The sequence below is a fragment of the Elephantulus edwardii genome, unplaced genomic scaffold (assembly GCF_000299155.1).
Source record: "Elephantulus edwardii isolate Elephantulus edwardi_28Jun2011 unplaced genomic scaffold, EleEdw1.0 scaffold00058, whole genome shotgun sequence".
Lineage (NCBI taxonomy): Eukaryota > Metazoa > Chordata > Mammalia > Macroscelidea > Macroscelididae > Elephantulus > Elephantulus edwardii.
The window spans coordinates 12,702,228-12,722,433 of NW_006399808.1; the positions used below are offsets into that span (position 1 = coordinate 12,702,228).

Below are 20,206 nucleotides of genomic sequence, written 5' to 3' on the forward strand. Positions count from 1 at the left end.
TAGACACATATTTCATGTATGAATTTACTTAGTCACATTTTCTAAAAAAACCCAACAAACCAAACCTAAAAATGCTATTGCACACAGATAGAATATATGTAATTCACAGATTTGATTGTGAATTACTTTTTTACCTATTCAAACTGAATCTATTAATGAAGAAAAAAATTTTACATATACGCTAAATCTAAAGTTCAACCAAAAATATAAAAAACAAAATAATTATAAGCTTTAAAATGAATAACGTGATAGCTAGGTCAATGACTGGTTTATGGTGCCTGGCAAAGAAAGAAAGAAAGAAAAACAGAATAGTCTCAAAAACCATAGTTTGTAACTACGATGTGTGAAAAAATAGTGTTCACTTGAGTATATCTAAAATTCTTGCCTGGCAGAACTACACTAAAATTTTTCTAATTATTGAGCATGGTTTGGGAGCAGAGATGATTTTTGAACAAAGATTTTAAAATGTTTTACCCAAATCCCCAATCCTCCCTGTGTTTATTTTTTCAAATTTTAAAAACGCACAAATTTTTAAATTTAACTCTCTCTGTTGCAAATTCACTTACAGTAAAGGAATATACAGAAGTAAATGAACAAAAGAATTGAGGACAACAGTTTCAAAACTGGATTTCCATGTATCAGATTTAGGCTACAGAGGTTACGTGCATCAGAAGGACTTGATTTTGCTGTCTTTGTTGTGGCTATTATTATTACTGTATCTTAAATTAAAAATGGCACTGAGAGATTCTTAGAGCTCTTTCTTTGCTACTATCTCCAGGCAAAGGAGGATTTAGCTTTGTAAGCAGATAACATAAGTTTCTGTGTCTAATTTTATAAAGCAACTAAAGATGTAAGATCACCATGAAACAGCAGAGGGCAGTATTTACTCATGCCTGAATTGTCTCTGGTTGTAGGAAAGTTTTAAATTTGGAGGGGTCATTGTGGCAGAATGTATGACATATGACCTATATTTTGTATTGTTTGGCTTAAATTCCTATTTTCTACGTGTTTTCTTGAAGGAACAAATTCTGACCTGATTTCTAGTTACTCCCCCTCCCCCTCCTTTCCTAGACGCGGTCTATGCCCACAATAATTTGCAGGCTAACAGCAGGAAACTTAGTCAGAGCTCAGTTACTTGGCACATGAGCATTTTGAACATCGACGTTTACATTTCATTTTATATGTTTCTCATCTCTATCCGCCCCCTAGATGAAAACCCAACTAAACAAAACTTTATTATGATTCCTTTGCCTCCAAATTGTTAAGGGGTTAAATACCTCCAGGGGGGATCCAAATTCCAAGCTAACTTTGCAACAGGAAAAGATCTCTCTCATTCCAAAGGTCTTCCACTGTTATTGTTGTTGAAACCCTCCAAGTTCAGCTACTGGCACCTGGGATTCAGTTAGGAAGGAAAACCAAACCAAACAACACTGGATTTCCCTGATTTTTCCTGAAGGAAGTCGCAAGAGTAGTTGGCACTGAGGCCCCAGAGTGTGGAGTCACCTGGGCTGTGGAGGAGGGGGCAATAGGGTGCAGGTTTTGAGCAGAGCTCCGCCTAGAAAGCAAGGAGCTTGAGGACCAAAAAAGGAATGAGGTCTGACTGGGCTTCAGTTTTGTGGGACCACACTGGGCCATCACTCTCTCTCTCTTCCCTTCAAAAGAAAAGGGGCAGGAAACAGTTAATGCAAATCTGCGCCGTGCATTCCCAGACAGGCTTTGCTTAATCCTTCCTCCCTGATCTAACAGACCCTCTACCCCCCGCCTTTCTTTTATTTCTCTCGACCCCCTTACCCCAGAGTTATTACCAGCATAACAACCTAACGGTCTTACCCCAGACCCCGCCACCAAAGTTATTTATCTGCAAATCTGATCCTACCCCTATTCTGTGGCAGTCTTGCGCTGTTATTGCTCTGACGCGGGCCAAGATTTTACCAAAAAGGAAAAAAGGGGGGATTACCCCCCTTTTCAGAGCCTCCGCCTCCTTCAGCTCCTCGCTGGACCGCCCACCGCCCTCATGGAGGCTGGAGTGATTAGCATCCCGAGAAGCCAGTCGGAGGCGGGGAAAGCTGGAGGGCGCCAGGGGTAGGAGTGCCAGGCGAGGCTGCTGCAGCTCTGGCCCAATGGGGCTGGGGAGAGGGAGGGGCAGTAGGTGACAGGCCCGGGAGCGAGGAGGAGTCCCGGCGAACTAAAGTGCCGGGGATCAATGAGTGGCGAGCAAAGTTTCTGAGTCCCGCTCCAGCTCTTGGTCTTCCCTCCCCCCTCTCTGTTCGGGTTTCGGTGACGCGCTGCGTGTGTGTATGTGTGGTGTGTGCGCGCGTGTGTGTTGTGTGTGTGCGCGTGCATCGGAGAAGGGGCGGGGAGAGCGTGAGGGACCAGTCAGAGGATTAGAGGGTCTCCCAGAGCTCCAGCTCCTACAGCCTTACAACCTTCAGCCAGGGCGGGCGAGAAGGAGAGCGCTCCCAGGCGCCGTCCGGAGCCACTGCGGGCGCCGCCACAGCCCAGCGCCTCCTGGCCCGCCTCCACCGCCAACGGTGAAGGAGAAAGAGGGAATCACCACTCCCCCGCCCCAAACAAAAAGCCGTGTGGATTACAAAGTGAAACTGACACAGGACAATAAAAGCAAAGATAACCTGGGCAGGGGCCAGGCGCACTCGAGTGGGCTTCTGACTAGGGCCGCTGGAGAACTACCTCCCTGGAATGGTGAGGGGAGGGAACCGGGGGACTGCGCGCCGCTCCTACCGGACCCTCGTGAGGCCGAGAAGAAAAGGGGATCTGTGCTCGCTCTGGATGTACAAATAATGGGTTGGCAGGAACCCCGGCAGAGGTGAAAAATGCCGAGGGACGTTGACTGTTGCCTGCGCCCCGCAGAGGGCACGAAGCCTCAGCAGGGACGGCGGAGGAAGAGGTGGCTGCTGGAAGGGAAGGGACGAAGCTGAGCGCTCCCGAGTGCTGGAACCATAGCGGCAGTGGGAGCGCCCGGAACGCCTTTGGAGAGCTGCCTGCGAGCAGACGCCGCCGCCTGGGCCTCGGTGGCCACTACCGCAGCCTTGTTGGAGGGGCGTTGCAGCCTTGTTATGAGGAGTGGGGAACTGGAAGGAATCACTCATTTCCAGCTTTCGGGCAAAGGAATTCGACTTTCTCCGTTCTCCACCATCCCTAACGGTGCGCAAAGGTGCTTGCACACATAAGCTACCAACCTTTGCCCTCTCTACTCTCTCCAGTTTCTTCGCCAAGGGTAAGTGCTAAAAAGTTTCTGAAGATAAATGTGTGCAATGATTCCTCATAAACCTTAAATACAGGCATTTTCTCCCAGCTCACATTCACCTGGGCGAAAACCTTGGAGCTTCTTAATTTAAAGCAAAGCGAAGGGAGCAAAGGTTTCGGAAACTTTCTGGGAACTCATCAGCGCGCAGGAGTGTCCCGCAGAATGCTCTGCAACTTTTCTCCGGGGCTTCTCTTTCATCACAAACTCAACCAGCTACCTGGATGGATCTTGTTGATGCGACCTGCTTTTACTGGACTAGAAGTGTTTTGAAATAGCATAGCTCTCAGCTAGAGCCTTAAATTACTTTTATTTCTCCACTCCCTCGCCCCGGACTCCTTGATTTGTACAGATATTTCTTTTGTCTAACTCCTTCTCTTCATCACACTGTTCAGGGGAACTAAGACCATGGACTTGGCGGCAGCCAGGGCTCCTGGCCGACCCTGGCTCCCACTTCCCTTTTTATCAGTTTATGATCTCCTTCGTGTCTTTTGGCTACTTTTACTGCTCCCGGGACCAGCCTGGGTCCACGGGGCCGAGCAGCGCCAGGTGTTCCAAGTGCTGGAAGAGCAACCTCCTGGCACGCTGGTGGGCACCATCCAGACGCGCCCTGGCTTCACCTACCGGCTCAGCGAAAGCCACGCCCTGTTTGCCATCAACAGTAGCACCGGAGCCCTGTACACCACAGCCACCATCGACCGCGAGAGCCTGCCCAGCGACGTGATCAACCTGGTGGTCCTTTCCAGCGCGCCCACCTACCCCACCGAGGTGCGAGTTCTGGTGCGGGACCTCAATGACAACGCCCCTGTCTTCCCGGACCCTTCCATTGTGGTCACTTTCAAGGAGGACAGTAGCAGTGGACGCCAGGTCATCTTGGATACGGCCACTGACTCGGACATCGGCTCCAACGGGGTGGACCACCGCTCTTACAAGATCATCCGCGGCAATGAGGCGGGCCGCTTCCGGCTGGACATCACCTTGAACCCCAGCGGCGAGGGTGCCTTCCTGCATCTCGTCTCCAAGGGCGGGCTGGACCGGGAGGCCACGCCACAGTACCAGCTCTTAGTGGAGGTGGAGGACAAGGGCGAGCCCAAGCGGCGAGGCTACCTCCAGGTAAATGTGACTGTGCAAGACATTAATGACAACCCTCCGGTTTTTGGCAGTTCCCATTACCAGGCGGGGGTGCCCGAGGACGCAGCTGTGGGTTCTAGCGTCCTCCAGGTGGCGGCGGCGGACGCGGATGAGGGCACCAACGCGGACATCCGCTATCGGCTACAGGACGAGGGGACCCCCTTCCAGATGGACCCCGAAACGGGACTTATAACGGTAAGGGAGCCTCTAGACTTTGAGGCCCGCCGTCAGTACTCGCTTACAGTGCAGGCGATGGACCACGGGGTGCCTTCTCTTACGGGGCGCGCAGAGGCGCTCATCCAGCTGCTGGATGTGAATGACAATGACCCTGTGGTGAAATTTCGCTACTTCCCAGCCACCTCGCGCTACGCCTCGGTGGATGAGAACGCTCAGGTGGGCACTGTGGTGGCTCTGCTCACAGTGACTGACGCAGACTCCCCCGCAGCCAATGGGAACATCTCCGTGCAAATTCTTGGCGGCAATGAGCAGCGCCACTTTGAGGTGCAGCGCAGCAAAGTGCCCAACCTGAGCCTCATTAAAGTGGCCAGCGCCCTGGACCGGGAGCGTATCCCTTCTTACAACCTCACAGTTTCTGTCTCGGATAACTTTGGGGCGCCCTCTACCGCAGCAATTCAGTCTCGCTCTTCCGTAGCAAGTCTGGTGATTTTTGTGAATGACATCAATGACCACCCTCCTGTCTTTACACAGCAAGTGTGCAGAGTTAACCTGAGCGAGGAGGCTCCCCCAGGGAGCTACGTGAGTGGAGTTTCTGCCACGGATGGCGACTCTGGTCTCAATGCCAACTTGCGTTACAGCATCGTCTCTGGCAACGAGCTGGGCTGGTTCTATATCAGCGAGCACAGTGGCCTGGTGACCACTGGGGCTGCTGGGGGACTGGACCGGGAGCTTGCTTCTCAGATTGTACTGAATATCAGTGCAAGGGACCAGGGGGTGCACCCCAAGGTTTCCTATGCCCAGCTTGTAGTGACTCTCCTAGATGTGAATGATGAGAAGCCAGCGTTCAGCCAGCCAGAAGGGTATGATGTGTCTGTGGTTGAGAATGCTCCCACAGGCACAGAACTGCTGGTGCTTGGGGCAACAGATGGAGACCTGGGTGACAATGGGACAGTGCGTTTCTCCCTACAAGAAGCAGAGACTGACCAGAGGTCTTTCCGTCTGGACCCTGTGTCTGGCCGATTGAGCACTGTCTCCTCTTTGGACAGAGAGGAGCAAGCTTTCTATTCCCTTTTGGTGCTGGCAACAGATCTGGGCTCTCCTCCCCAGTCATCAGTGGCTCGCATAAATGTGACTCTCCTGGATGTGAATGACAACAGCCCTGTGTTCTACCCAGTCCAGTACTTTGCTCACATTCAGGAGAATGAGCCTGCTGGTAGCTACATCACCACAGTGTCTGCCTCGGACCCAGACTTGGGTCCCAATGGAACTGTCAGGTATAGCATATCAGCAGGGGACAGGACGCGGTTTCGGGTCAATGCACAGAGTGGAGTTATTTCTACAAGAATGGCCCTGGACAGAGAAGAGAAAACAGCTTACCAGTTGCAAATAGTAGCGACTGATGGTGGCAATTTACAGTCCCCCAACCAGGCAATAGTGACCATCACTGTATTGGACACACAGGACAACCCTCCTGTGTTTAGCCAGGCTGCCTACAGCTTTGTGGTCTTTGAAAACGTGGCTCTGGGATATCATGTGGGTAGTGTGTATGCATCTACAATGGATCTCAATTCCAACATCAGTTATCTCATTACCACTGGGGATCAGAAAGGTATGTTTGTTATCAACAAAGTCACTGGAAAACTTACCACAGCAAGTGTAATTGACAGAGAAGAGCAGTCTTTTTATCAGCTGAAAGTAGTAGCAAGTGGGGGAACAGTGACTGCAGACACTGTGGTTAATATAACAGTTAAGGATCTGAATGACAACTCTCCTCATTTTCTTCAGGCAGTGGAAAGTGTAAATGTGGTGGAGAATTGGCAGGCAGGGCACAGCATTTTCCAAGCCAAAGCTGTGGATCCTGATGAAGGTGTCAATGGCATGGTACTCTATAGCCTGAAGCAAAATCCCAAGAGCCTGTTTGCTATCAATGAAAAAACCGGTAACATTAGTCTGCTAGGGCCCCTGGATGTCCATGCTGGTTCCTATCAGATAGAGATCTTGGCATCTGATATGGGTGTCCCACAGCTGTCCTCTACTTTCATCTTAACCGTGTATGTCCATGATGTAAATGATAACCCACCAGTGTTTGACCAGCTTTCTTATGAGGTCACCCTTTCTGAGTCAGAACCGGTCAATTCACGATTCTTTAAAGTGCAAGCTTCTGACAAAGATTCAGGGGCAAATGGTGAAATTGCGTACAGCATTGCTGAAGGAAATACAGGAGATGCTTTTGGCATATTCCCAGATGGTCAATTGTATATAAAAAGTGAACTGGACCGTGAACTTCAAGACAGATACGTTTTACTGGTTGTTGCTTCTGACAGAGCAGTGGAGCCCCTGAGTGCTACTGTGAATGTTACTGTAATTTTAGAAGATGTAAATGATAACAGACCTCTTTTTAATAGTACCAATTACACATTTTACTTTGAGGAAGAGCAGAAAGCTGGGTCATTTGTGGGGAAAGTGAGTGCTGCAGATAAAGATTTTGGGCCAAATGGAGAGGTAAGGTATTCTTTTGAAATTGTGCAGCCGGATTTTGAGTTGCATGCAATTAATGGGAAGATTACAAATACTCATCAGTTTGACAGAGAGTCTTTGATGAGACGGAGAGGAACTGCAGTGTTTAGTTTCACAGTTATAGCAACAGATCAGGGACTTCCTCAGCCTCTCAAAGATCAGGCCACTGTACATGTTTATATGAAGGATATAAATGATAATGCTCCCAAGTTTCTGAAAGACTTTTACCAAGCTACTATATCAGAATCAGCAGCCAACCTGACTCAGGTTCTAAGAGTTTCTGCCTCAGATGTGGATGAAGGCAATAATGGACTCATTCATTATTCTGTGATAAAAGGAAATGAAGAAAGACAGTTTGCTATAGATGGTGCTTCCGGTCAGGTGACACTTATTGGCAAATTAGACTATGAAGCAACACCTGCCTATTCACTTGTGATTCAAGCAGTGGATTCAGGGACTATCCCACTCAATTCTACCTGTACCTTAAATATTGATATTTTAGATGAAAATGACAATACTCCTTCTTTCCCTAAATCAACATTATTTGTTGATGTTTTGGAAAACATGAGAATTGGTGAGCTGGTTTCCTCTGTAACTGCAACTGATTCAGATTCAGGTGATAATGCAGATTTGCATTATAGCATCAGTGGAACTAACAACCATGGGACTTTCAGCATCAGTCCCAATACTGGGAGTATTTTCCTTGCCAAAAAACTGGACTTTGAAACTCAGTCTTTGTACAAATTAAATATAACTGCAAAAGACCAAGGAAGGCCTCCTCGCTCGTCAACAATGTCAGTGGTTATACACGTGAGGGACTTCAATGACAATCCTCCCAGCTTTCCTCCTGGGGACATTTTCAAGTCTATTGTTGAAAATGTTCCCATTGGCACGTCTGTCATTTCTGTGACTGCACATGATCCTGATGCAGATATCAATGGGCAGCTATCCTACACGATCATTCAGCAGATGCCAAGAGGTAACCACTTTGGCATAGATGAAGTCAAAGGGACAATATATACTAGTGCTGAAATAGACCGGGAGTTTGCTAATCTCTTTGAGTTGACTGTAAAAGCCAATGATCAAGCCGTACCTGTGGAAACTAGACGGTTTGCTTTGAAAAATGTGACCATTTTAGTTACAGACCTCAATGACAATGTTCCCATGTTTATATCACAAAATGCCCTAGCTGCAGACCCTTTGGCAGTGATTGGCTCTGTTCTAACAACCATTATGGCCGCCGACCCAGATGAGGGTGCCAATGGAGAGGTGGAGTATGAAATCATCAATGGGGACACAGACACTTTTATTGTGGATCGCTATAGTGGAGACTTGAGAGTGGCTTCAGCACTGGTGCCTTCACAACTCATTTACAATCTTATAGTTTCAGCAACAGACCTTGGCCCTGAAAGGAAAAAGTCAACCACTGAATTGACTGTCATTCTGCAGGGCCTTGATGGACCTGTTTTCACTCAGCCCAAATATATAACTATTTTGAAAGAAGGAGAACCCATTGGAACCAATGTAATCTCAATAGAAGCTGCTAGCCCTAGAGGGTCTGAAGCCCCAGTGGAGTATTACATTGTTTCTGTCCGTTGTGAAGAAAAAACTGTGGGACGTCTTTTCACTATTGGACGACTTACTGGTGTCATTCAGACTGCAGCCATTCTGGACCGGGAGCAAGGAGCATGCCTTTACCTGGTGGATGTTTATGCCATAGAAAAATCGACTGCTTTTCCCAGAACCCAGAGAGCAGAGGTAATACTTTTGCAATCATTTCTTAATTATATGCCTATGTGTCTTTTCAAAGAGTTATTCTCTTTTTATTCACTTATTTTATTGTTTCTTGTTGGTTGTACGAAGAGGTATTCATAAAACTGTTCACTACAAAGAATTACATTGCAGTTGGCTCTAATCCTGGTCAAAGCAAACAATGAAGTTTTCACTTTTTTCCACCTCATAGCAATCATGCACATAAGGCTAGGGAGAAGTTATTGTCCATTTTGGGAGGGGAAAAAAATCTTACATAAAATCACTATGCTGAACTAAACTTATTTTGGCTGGCATTGTGAGAGGGTGTGCAGTTCAGAATTAAGATCCTGACTCTAAAATGATGAACACTGTTAGAAATCAGCATTACACCATAGATTTCTTTGGGTGGGAGTGGTGTGCAGGATGGGCTGGCATTTTCCAACAGGATAGTATTAACTTTCACATCCTCAGCAGTCTTGGCAGTTTCTTTATAGTCAGTGACTAATTTTAATGTGCCGAGCCAAGCTTCAGGAGATTCCTGATTTCATTTGCCTTCACGTTTTAGACACTATCTTCTGACTTGGTGTAATCCTCTCTCATGCCTCCTGAGTTGAAGTAAGAAAGTGTTGTGAATGGTCAGAGATTAGAAACTGTTTCTAGAGACACATTTGTGCTGTCCAGTGCCAAGGTATAGGTACATTTTGTTCTGTCTGCTGGTGGATAAGAAATCCATATTTCACAGAATAAGCTAAAAGCATTCCAAGCTTGCCTTTCCCTGGGGTATATTTTAAGCTACTACCTCCCTGTGTGCTTGATAGGTTTTTTTTAATTGAAGTACTTCCAATGTGTATATATATATATATATATATATAAAAGCAACTTACAATTATATAGCCATTCTATGGAAACCTTTTGTTTACCATTTTATAAGTTCTTTTTTCCCCCCTCTCCTTCCCCACCCCCAGACATTCTGGTGTCACTCAGCCAAAAACACAAAATATCAAATGTGGTTTGTGATACTTGGCAGAGGCCCAGAAACAACATGCTAGTGAAATTGAGGCTCGTGTGTTTGTTTCCTTTCCTTCTTTCTTTTTTTAAAGAAATGAGGTATTTTCTTTACTTAAAGCAGTCAGTTATTATTATTTAATCATTGGCAATTCTCTTTTCATATTAGCTAGCAATGTCTGATGTATGGAAAGTGCAGTCAGTGTAATTTAAATGGAATACGATTTTATACACACAATCCTGAAAGGATTGCTAGACTGAGTACTCTCCTTTATCTACTCTACTTGTTTTATGAGATTTTAACATACGTCTCAACATGTATTGAGCTACTTGATTTAACTTGGACCATGTTTGCATGCAATTTTATTTTGGTTTGATGGTCATTCCTCTTTCCCAAAATTACACTCTAGCTGAACCTTCCTAAGGTGGAGAGATTTGACTAGTTTGAAAACCAAAACATTTATTGAAAGCAGCCAAGTCATTCTAAATTTTACATTAATTTGGGAAACTGTAAAACAAGTGAGTTATGTTCTAGTAGATAGGTTGGAGAATAAGCATCTATTGATAATCATACATTTATTTTGTCCTGTTATGTCCTCATTGACTTAAATGTATTGAATAGCTAGTATGTCATAAAAATTAAAAAGAATAATTATAAATAATTTTGGTGGTAGTAAGTATCACATATCTGTTACTTTTAAAACCTCAAGTTAAAACAAAACTAGTAGAAATTAAAAGTTATTATTTATATCCTTGTAACCTATTAATTTAAAAATCTGGGGAAATTTCAATATGAGGATTTCTTTTTTAAAAAAAAGGGGGGGGGCAGGGAGTTTGTCAGAGTATATTCTGTGAACTAAAGTGCTGAAATTTAAGCCAAGTTTGAGTTCCCAAGTTCCAACCACTCCTAAAATTAAAAGCAAATGTGTTTCTCCATAGAATATTGAAAGCAGTAGTTGGGAGCTAGAATTTCATATTATTATGGCCTATATCTTTCAAGTATATGCAATAAAGTGCTCTTTTCCTTCTGTTCTAACATAATTAATTTACCTTGATTTTATGAAGAAGAAAAAAAAAGGAGTTATAAATTACCTCCAGTTGTCAGAGGTGATTTTTTTAATTGTTTGTTTTCAAGTGCAGCTTTTGCTCCAGTGCATTTCCTCCCTAAAATGTATTCATGTGAACTGAGAGGAGTCTGAACTTCTTGCTCAGGTTTCTGGACAGAGTCATGGCTGACCGCATTCCATAGGCAAGCCTCAGGTCAGCCAGTAAACGAGAAACAATTTAATCTGCATTCTTTTTCTAGCTCTATCATTTAGTGTAGTAGACTGAAGACCATGATCCTGATATTATTCATTCCAGAGATTTGTCCATTTGTTCAATTTCACTTGCCATACCTATCGTATCTAAAGCTTTGGTATGCATAGGAGGGTCTTTGAAGGATGGTGTTTCAGTGTCCAAGGTTCATCATCCTTTAATGTCTCCTCTTTACAAACTTATCATAGTTCTAGTACGTTTTCATGGTTTTGAAGTCTCAAGAGGCAATATAGTCCTTCAATACACATCTCTCTTTTAATACATATTAAAATATATAAACATGCAACTTGGGGGCTTGTTTAGCTCTCATTAATGTCAGAGGTCATATTTTATTGTTATTTCAGGACCTGATACATACAGCAGGTGCTTAGTATGAACTTACTGAATGAAATGAAAGGAATCTTAAGACCAGTGTGTACTCTTAGCCTTCAGAATTGAATCATCAGGAAAAAAACCTAGTGGACCTGGATGGAATTCTTATTGAATATGATTTTGAAAATTCATTTAGCTAAACAATAGACAGGCAAGGTTACTGTCACTGAGTCAGTTTAGATTTTGAAATATCAATTACATGTTCAAAGGATAAACTGAGAATTGGCAAAAAAACCTCAAAGACAAACTTGATGAGTGCAGTGTCTTGGAACCTACTCTTTCAATAGGAGCAAGCAAAATGTTTGCCTTCATGAAGTCTTCAGAGCTGCAAATTTCAGACTTCTAATCTCAAGATATATTTCAAACTAAAAAAATTAAAACCAATTGCTATGGAGTCAGAACTGAATCATGGGCGGCCTTCAATGAGTTTCTGAGGTTGTGAACTGCACAGGAGATTGTTGTTGTGTTGTTGTTGTTATGTGCCGTCGAGTCGTTTCCGACTCATAGCGACCCTATGCACAACAGCCCTAAACCCTGCTCTATCCTGCGCCAACCGCACCGCCTCTGACACACCCATCCCGATTACCCCAGTCACCGAATCAATCCATCTCATAGAGGGTCTTCCCCTCCTGCGCTGCCCCTCCACCTCCCAAGCATGCTCCACAAATTGCTTGTCTGTCAGATACTCCTCTAAATCTGAACATTCAGATTAAGACAGACTAAGAAGAAGGATTGGCCACCCGCCTCTGGAAACCCTATGCACAACAGGGCACAGGAGATTACCCGTCTTTTTTCTGTGGTTCCTCTGGTGGATTTTAACTGCCAGAGACATGCCATCTTTGAGTGAGCAGTACACGTCCCTGTAGACGGTACCAACACAATTCTTACTTAAAAGTTCTTAAAAACATGATCAGGTTTAGGTGAGTTCTGCTTTTTTGATATTCACTACTTTCTCACTTGAGAAAAACACATAAAGTATTTTTATTTCAATTAAAAACAACACTAAATGCAATATTATCGGTCTGTTTTCTCAAAGACAACACTGACTGATAGCGACCTGACATCAAGTTTCTGTAAATCATGAAAGAAGAAGATTGTTGATCTTCCTTGGAGCCAGTGGTGGATTTGAACCACTGGCGATATGCTGGTTTGGCATTAGCAGCACAACTCTCTATTGACAGAGCCATAAAGATTTCCAGAAATAATAGTGGGAATTGTGGCAATATTTTACATCTTTGCAAATCTCAGTGATATCTGGCTCAGTGAGAGACAGCTGAGTTCTTTTAACTGTATTCCAGTAAGTTATTTTGGTTAATGTGTATGAAAAATGATCCACTCTTACACAGATATATAGGATTGGGTAAATTAAAAAAATCATTGCTTGTGATTCAGAACCCACCCATACCTGATCCTCCGGTGGTTTTTTTGAGGCTGTAAATCCCCAGGGGGGAGATTGCCCATCTTCTTCCTTACAGACTATGCCACCAAAACTCCTATTGAATTGGATGAGGGGAATATACTGTAAAAGTCTTCCAGATAGGTGCCTTTTAATTATATTACAGAAGAAATTCTCAAGTGACAGTTTCTTGTAACCTACTTTCAATATAGAATCTGAAACCATCTTTGTGAACTTTTCTTACTCTCTTCCATAAAAAATACACTTGATTGTCTTCCAGTTTGAATGGATCTTTTATGTTAAGAATAAGTTAAAACAGATTGGTTACTTGGTGAATATTGGTTAATTGAACTGTTCAGATATTCCAATTGCAGACTTATTTAGTTATATGGTATCCAAATCCACATTTTTTTAAATTTTATTTTATTATTTTTGTGTGCATGTGCGGTCAAATCAGATCTGACTGGTACAGGAGGAGATTGTCCCTCCTTACCCGGCAGAGCATCTGGTGGATTCAAACCGTTCGCCTCTGGGATTGTAGTTGCAGCTCCTTGCCACTGGGCCACCAGAGCTCCCCTTAAAATCCACATTTTTTTTTTAATATAAGCAAGAATCTTGTGAGAATAACTCACCAAAGAAACCCTTTGTCACTGGTGAATTCCAACCCACAGCAACCCTGTAGAGCAGAGTGGAATTTCCCCATGGGGATTCTGAGGCTGAAAAATCTTTATGGAAGTAGACTTCTTCACCTTTCTTTCTGGGAGCAGCTTGTGGATGTTGGATAGGATCAAGATACTTTAAGTACTATGTTACCAGAATTCCATCTTATCAGAATAGCGTTGAAAATTGACACTCTTTTTTAAATTTTTTAATTAATTTTAATGAAAATTTACAGACTTTGGATTTCCATTCATTCATTGTTGCACTTTTCTCCCTACCCACCCCTCTCCTCCAGTACACTCTTCTCTTTGAAAAGTAAAAGTTCCCCCATTGTTTTACAATCTCTCCCCCCAGGTTCACTTCACCATGCAGCCTTCATTCTGGATTCCTGTCATGAAAATAATACCTAAGCACTAATCCCTTTTAAACAGTTTTCTCCCTCCTCTGTTTCAATGCAGTATACGTTATTTATACCATCTTTCTCAGTCTCCCCCCACCCCAACCCAGAGGTCAGTCTTGTTTTACAGCAGTGGCACCATGCAGTATTTGTCCCTTTGTTCTGATAATGCAGTGGCTAAACACTCAGGTGCTAACCTAAAGGTTGCTGGCTGCTCAGGAGAAAGATGTGGCCACCTGCTTCCTTAAATGTGCAAAGCCTTGGAGGTCCTCTGAGATGCATAGCTCTGTCCTATACTGTTGATATGAAATGGAATTGATTCAAGGATAACAAGTTGGGTTGTAGTTTGAACCAACAATTTTACTTACTACTGCATTTGCATGACTGCTGTGGAGGCCAACACACTGATTACTTATTATATGATAACATCATTTTCATTTTTATGAGAATAGTTTGACCTCTCAAAGCTTCTTAATGGGTCTCTGATGTTTCAATGACTTACATGTTTGCAAGTCAATAAAACGGTCACTAGAAATACTACATTAAAGTATTATTTAGAATGGATTGTGATTCATTGAAGAGTGAAGATGAGTTTTAACAATTGGGTAACAAAAATCAAAGAGAAATGCTGTAGATGTTTGTAAGGTTACTCCTGGACACCATTCTTGGAAATGAGAGTCTTTGACAAGATTTAGACTCAGGATAAGTGTACCTTAGATTAAGTGATTTTATAAATTGGTATTTTATCAATCACAGACAACACATAGGCTACAGAATGAAGCATGTGATATTAAATAAATGTTATGTTTACAAAGATGATTGGGTGTTTCTATGGACAAAGTAACTGTGCAAATTGATTTTAAGCGTATTACCATTTGCATCTCATAACAACTCCAGTTACTTCATTTCTGTTTCACAGCAGCAGCAACTGAGTTTCAGAAAAGGTGTATAACTTGCTTAAGATCATCTAGGTAGAAAGGAAAATGAAATCCTGATTTGCACATCTCTCAAAACCTTTCTTTTAAAAAGTCAGGGCTATGTATTTGTTGATAAAAAAAGGTTGTTTTTCTATAGATATGGGCATACATGTATGTTTCTTAAAAATTGTATTTGCTTTGCTTTATGTAAATAAATGCTGTTAAACTATAATCGTTTACTCTCTGAACTGAGAACTTCTGCTGGCATAATCCATAGAGAGTTGCACTCAGGGCTATGTATCTCCCTTTGTTCAAATCCACTAGCAGCTCTGAGGAAGAGAGAGGAATAGTCTCCTTTCATTATAACTTACAGCCTCAACACATCCATTAGTTTGAGTTTGACTGTCTTAACTAAGGGAAGCAGGAGTTTTGCTGCCTATCAGCACATACAATGTAGTCCTAGGGGTCAATGATGTGGTTGTAGCAATGTGATCCCAGACTGATGATAGATACTTCTGTTTCTGGAGCAAAGAAGATGGTTGGGAATGTAGGAGAGAGGGGGAGCAGAGACAAATGCAGACTATGTATATACACACACATACAATTGAATGAAACAACTAATTGTTGTCAAGGAGGAACCAATTCAAGGCTGAATCTCTACTGAGTTTTCAGAGACCATAAATTATATGGAGGAGATGGCCAGTAGTTTCCTGGCAGAGCAGCTGGTGAATTTGAACTACCTACCTTTGGACTGATGGTGCAGTTCCTTATACACAGATCACCAGAGCTCTATAAATGCATCTGCACATGTAGGATGGCTGTATATATGTAGAATATGTCTCTCCCTATCTCTCTTCATATATACCTAACATACCTCTATCTCTCCAACTCCAAATATATGTAGCATATCTCTCTATGTATATGTATATGTATATGTATATGTATATGTAGTCTCTCTCTCTATCACTCTGGAAACTAAGGCACACCTGGTTTTTGGTCTTTGCAATCACTTGCTGTGCATAAGAGAGCTGGACAATGACTAGGAAGGATAGAAGGAGAATTGATGCCTTTGAGCTGTGGTGTTGGAGAAGAGTATTGAATATGCCATGGACTGCTAAGAAAACAAACAGGTTTTTCTTAGAGAGGGTTAAACCAGACTACTCCTTGGAGGCAAAGATTCTGAAGCTTCATCTGATATACTTTGGACATGTTGCAAGGAAGGACCAGTCCTTGGAGAGGGACATCATGCTTGGGAGGGTGGAGGGACAGCGCAGGGGAGGAAGACCCTTTATGAGGTGGATTGATTCAGTGACTGGAGTAATGGGAGTCGGTGTGTTGGAGACAGGGAGATTGGCAAAGGACAGAGCAGGGTTTAAGCCTGTTGTACATAGGGTCACTGTGAATCACAAGTGACTCAACGGCACATAACAACAATAACAAATCAGAACCAATTTATAGCTGACCTTTCAGTGAGTTTTTAGAGGCAATACATCACAGAAGAGGAGATTGCTCATCTTTGTCATGTGGTATAGCTGGTGAATTAAAACTGCATGCCTTTCAATTGGCAGCATAACTTATCATGAACCCACAAGAGTTTCCTTTGTGTGTATTTATGTTATTGTCGTTGTTATTTTTAGGTGCCATCGAGTCCAGTAGGACACATAGCGACCCTATGAACAACAAATCTGAACTGTCTTAACCCTGTGCAATCCTCACAATCTCTCACACACTCAAATTTACTGCTGCAGTCACTGTATCAATCCACCTTGTTGAGTGAGAGTCTTCCTCTCCTTTACTGTCCCTCCACCTTCCCAAGCATGATGTACTTCTTTAAGGAATAGCCTCTCCTAGCAACATGCCCAAAGCATGTGATATGAAGCTTTGCCTTCTTTACGTCCAAGAAAGATGTATCTCTTTGTTCTTTGGGGAGTCCGTGGGACTCCAAAGTCACAGTTCAAAGGCATCATTTCTTCTTCTGTCATTTTCATCATTATGGCTGCATAATCAGCAGCATGGCTAGTGATTGAAAAGACCTTCTATATAGGGGTGTGTGTGTATGTGTATGCATAATATATGGTGTGTATGTCCTTTAATCCAGCACATTATGCAGTGTATGAGAATGGAGGATCCAGTAATATGTTTTTAGATGTGAAATCTTCCCTTTAAAGGAGTCATAATGAGATTGGAGTTGATAGCAGATAGATGTGAAGATTACATTAAAGAGAAGAAAAGAAAAGGAAAAAAAACCCCACACTCAAACCTGTGTTGCTTTTCCTGTTCTGGATCCCTAGGATATTTCCATCGTGTGATGAATTGCTGTATTTTCTTTCCTTTTTAATTAAACAAAATACTCTGTGGCTAAAGGCTTCATGAGCTTTCAACACATGTGTCAATATGCATCACTGCCAAGATTATTAATGACCTATTACTCTCACACTGCATATTTAATATAGGTTTCAGGTCACTTGTGTTGGTCATGCTGGTTTGTTGATAGAATGACAAGCCAAAGCAAACTCCTTGTGTGTGAATTGACTCTGACTCGTAGAGATCCTATAGGACAAGAGAAAGCTGCCTCACAGGAATCCTAAGACTTTACAGGCTTTTTTTTTCTTCTTTATTCACACTGTATTTCACACAGTCATTACTGTATATTGTGCCTTATCAAATTATTGACTATTTATCTATGCCCACTGTGAACCTTTTTCAGTTCCCCACTAAATTTTTGCTAATTCCTTCAGACCCTCCTTCAACCGCCTAAACTCTGCAAGTGCGTGATTTCCCTCACCCTCCACATCAGCCTGCTACCACCTCCTCTTCCCACGTTGAACATTTAAACACATCTTACTAGTTATCCTTCTGTTTTTATAAAGGTGTTGTGCAGTATTTGTCCTTATGAGACAAGGGAACTTAACAACAACTTAATGCTGAGTTAGTTCACTCAGCATAAGGCTCTCTCTCTAGCCTCTCTCATGATATATAATATTTTCAGAATCACTGTTCCTGATTGCTGAATAGCATTCCATTGTATGAATGTACCATAATTTCTACATTTATTCATTTGTTGCCTGGCATTTAAACTGTTTCCCACCCCCACCCCCCTTTTGCTCTTTGCTGTTGTGAATAACATTACCATGAACTGTGGTCTACATATCTTCATGTGTATCTCAGTTCTGTTTTCCTCAAGGTATAATCCTTGCAGTGGAATAGCTGGGTCATATGAAATTTCATCTTTTTTTGAGGAAATGCCCAACTTTCTTTCAGAGTGATTGTACCATTTTATAATCCCACAAATAGTATGAGTGTTTGACTCTAGCTATATCCTCTACAACCCAGGCTAAACTTCGCCATTGCTACTGGGATGAGATGATATTTTATTTGCATATATCTTATTTTTATGGATGCTCACAGCCACATCTTTCTGCAGAGAGTGGTGGTTAGGTTCAAACTGTTACCCTCTTGATTAACAGCTAAATGCTTTTAACCACTGCATGACCAGGGCTTCTTGATAGATTTCCATAGGAATAATTTATATCCTGATAAATTTATTGTTTGCTTATTTTTTCCTCATTAAAACACTATTTCAGTTCTTTATTGTTCCATTAGATTTTGAGGCAACTATTCTTAAGAATGGTTTTGAAAAATTACTTATGTGGTATCAATTTTTCATTGCATTGTCTGCAGCTTGCACTTTGTCATCATTAGAATGAAAAACTGCATTAAAGACTCATTAGTTGTGAGGATATGTTTTGTTAGGCCCTGAGGTGGGTCCTTTATTCCAAGAATTAATAAATCTAGGGCTCAGTTCTTTAAAATACCTAGGAAAAGGAATCTGTAAGTAGAAACAGCAAAAAGATGACTGACAAATGATATCCACCAAGATAAATTAGAAAGTATATATGTTGTTTTTATGTGCCATCCAGTTTGTTACTCACAGCGACCCTATGTACAAGAGCCCTAAACGTCGTCCTATCCTGTGCTAACCTCGCTGTCTCAAACACATTCATTCCCACCACTCCACTCACAGAATCGATCTATCTCATCAAGGGTCTCTCTCTCTCCTGCACCATCCCTCCACTCTCACAAACATGATGTCCCTCTCCAAGGACCAGTCCCTCCAAAGTATGTATAATGTCCTTAAACCAGAGTGTACTTTATATTCACTAATCCTTTCAGGCTTTAAGTGAGACTGTGACTATTGTTTTCTGTGTATCATAGAGTCACAACTGACCCATAGCTGACCCTCTGGTGGGTTTTCAGAGGTAATTAAGTGCCTGAGAAGAGATAGCCCATCCTTCTCCCACAGAACAACTGGTGGCCTCGAACTACATCTTCAGGATTGCAGCACAGCTCATTGGTACTAACCACTAAACCACCAGAGCTCCCTAGTCAGTGTCTAGAGTAACCAGTTTTAATAGTACATGAAATACTATGAAGAGAGAGTAGGGAGAATGTAGTCAAGTGGAGGACAAAATTCCATTATGCAAATTATTTAAATTGCTGTTGTTGCATGGCTTCAAATCTGATTTATCACTTACCCTTCAATGAATTTTTAGAGGCAGTAAATCACACAAGAGGGGGCTGGGCATCTTTCTTCTATGGAGCAGCTGGTGGATTAGAACCATACACCTTTGGGATTGCAGTGCAATTTCTTACCACTAGGCCACCAGTTGTTGTAGTTGTTAATGCTGTGTACCATCAGGTCAGAACGAACCCATAGCTGAGCTTATGGAGGATTCGCAGAGGTAGTTAATGACACAGGAACAATTGCCCATTTTTGTCTCTTGGAGTACCTGGTAAATTCAAACCACGACACTATATGATTGTAGTGCAGTTTCTTACCAGTAGGTCACCAGAACTCCCTTCCTATTTAAATAAACTCATGTAATTATACATTAATATATTAATATGTACACACTTAGCACATTTGCTGGTTGTATTTTCCCTACATTAATGTTTGAGACTAATTGGATAGCCAAGTTTAACGGTGAAATAATATATGAAATATTCAAGAATTGATTGTAGCCATATAATATCTATATATCCATATTGGGGGGAATTCGTTAAATAAGCTAATAAAATGGTGGTGCAAGACATTTACAAATCATCATTGAGATCTGGAAGCAAATACTGTTGTGGGTTATTTGTTACAAATTCAACATTGGTTGGTAGTGTTTTATCACTATATATTCTGACAAGTTTAAAGTACTAACACTGTATCAAGCACTAATAATGAGAGTTAAGTGTTGTCATGATGCCATAATAATTAGGGAGATATGAATGAAATGTGTGAGGAGCTAGAGTCG

At 42.4% G+C, this 20,206-nt stretch overlaps 1 protein-coding gene across 1 annotated transcript in view; it reads left to right on the forward strand.

Moving 5' to 3' along the window:
• Positions 1–3,670: 3,670 nt before the first annotated feature.
• FAT4 (FAT atypical cadherin 4) overlaps positions 3,671–20,206 on the forward strand; it is a 251,864-nt gene continuing 235,328 nt past the window's right edge. The window contains exon 1 of the mRNA XM_006887552.1: positions 3,671–8,845. Coding sequence (XP_006887614.1) covers positions 3,671–8,845 — 5,175 coding nt within the window. The remainder of the gene's footprint in view (positions 8,846–20,206) is intronic.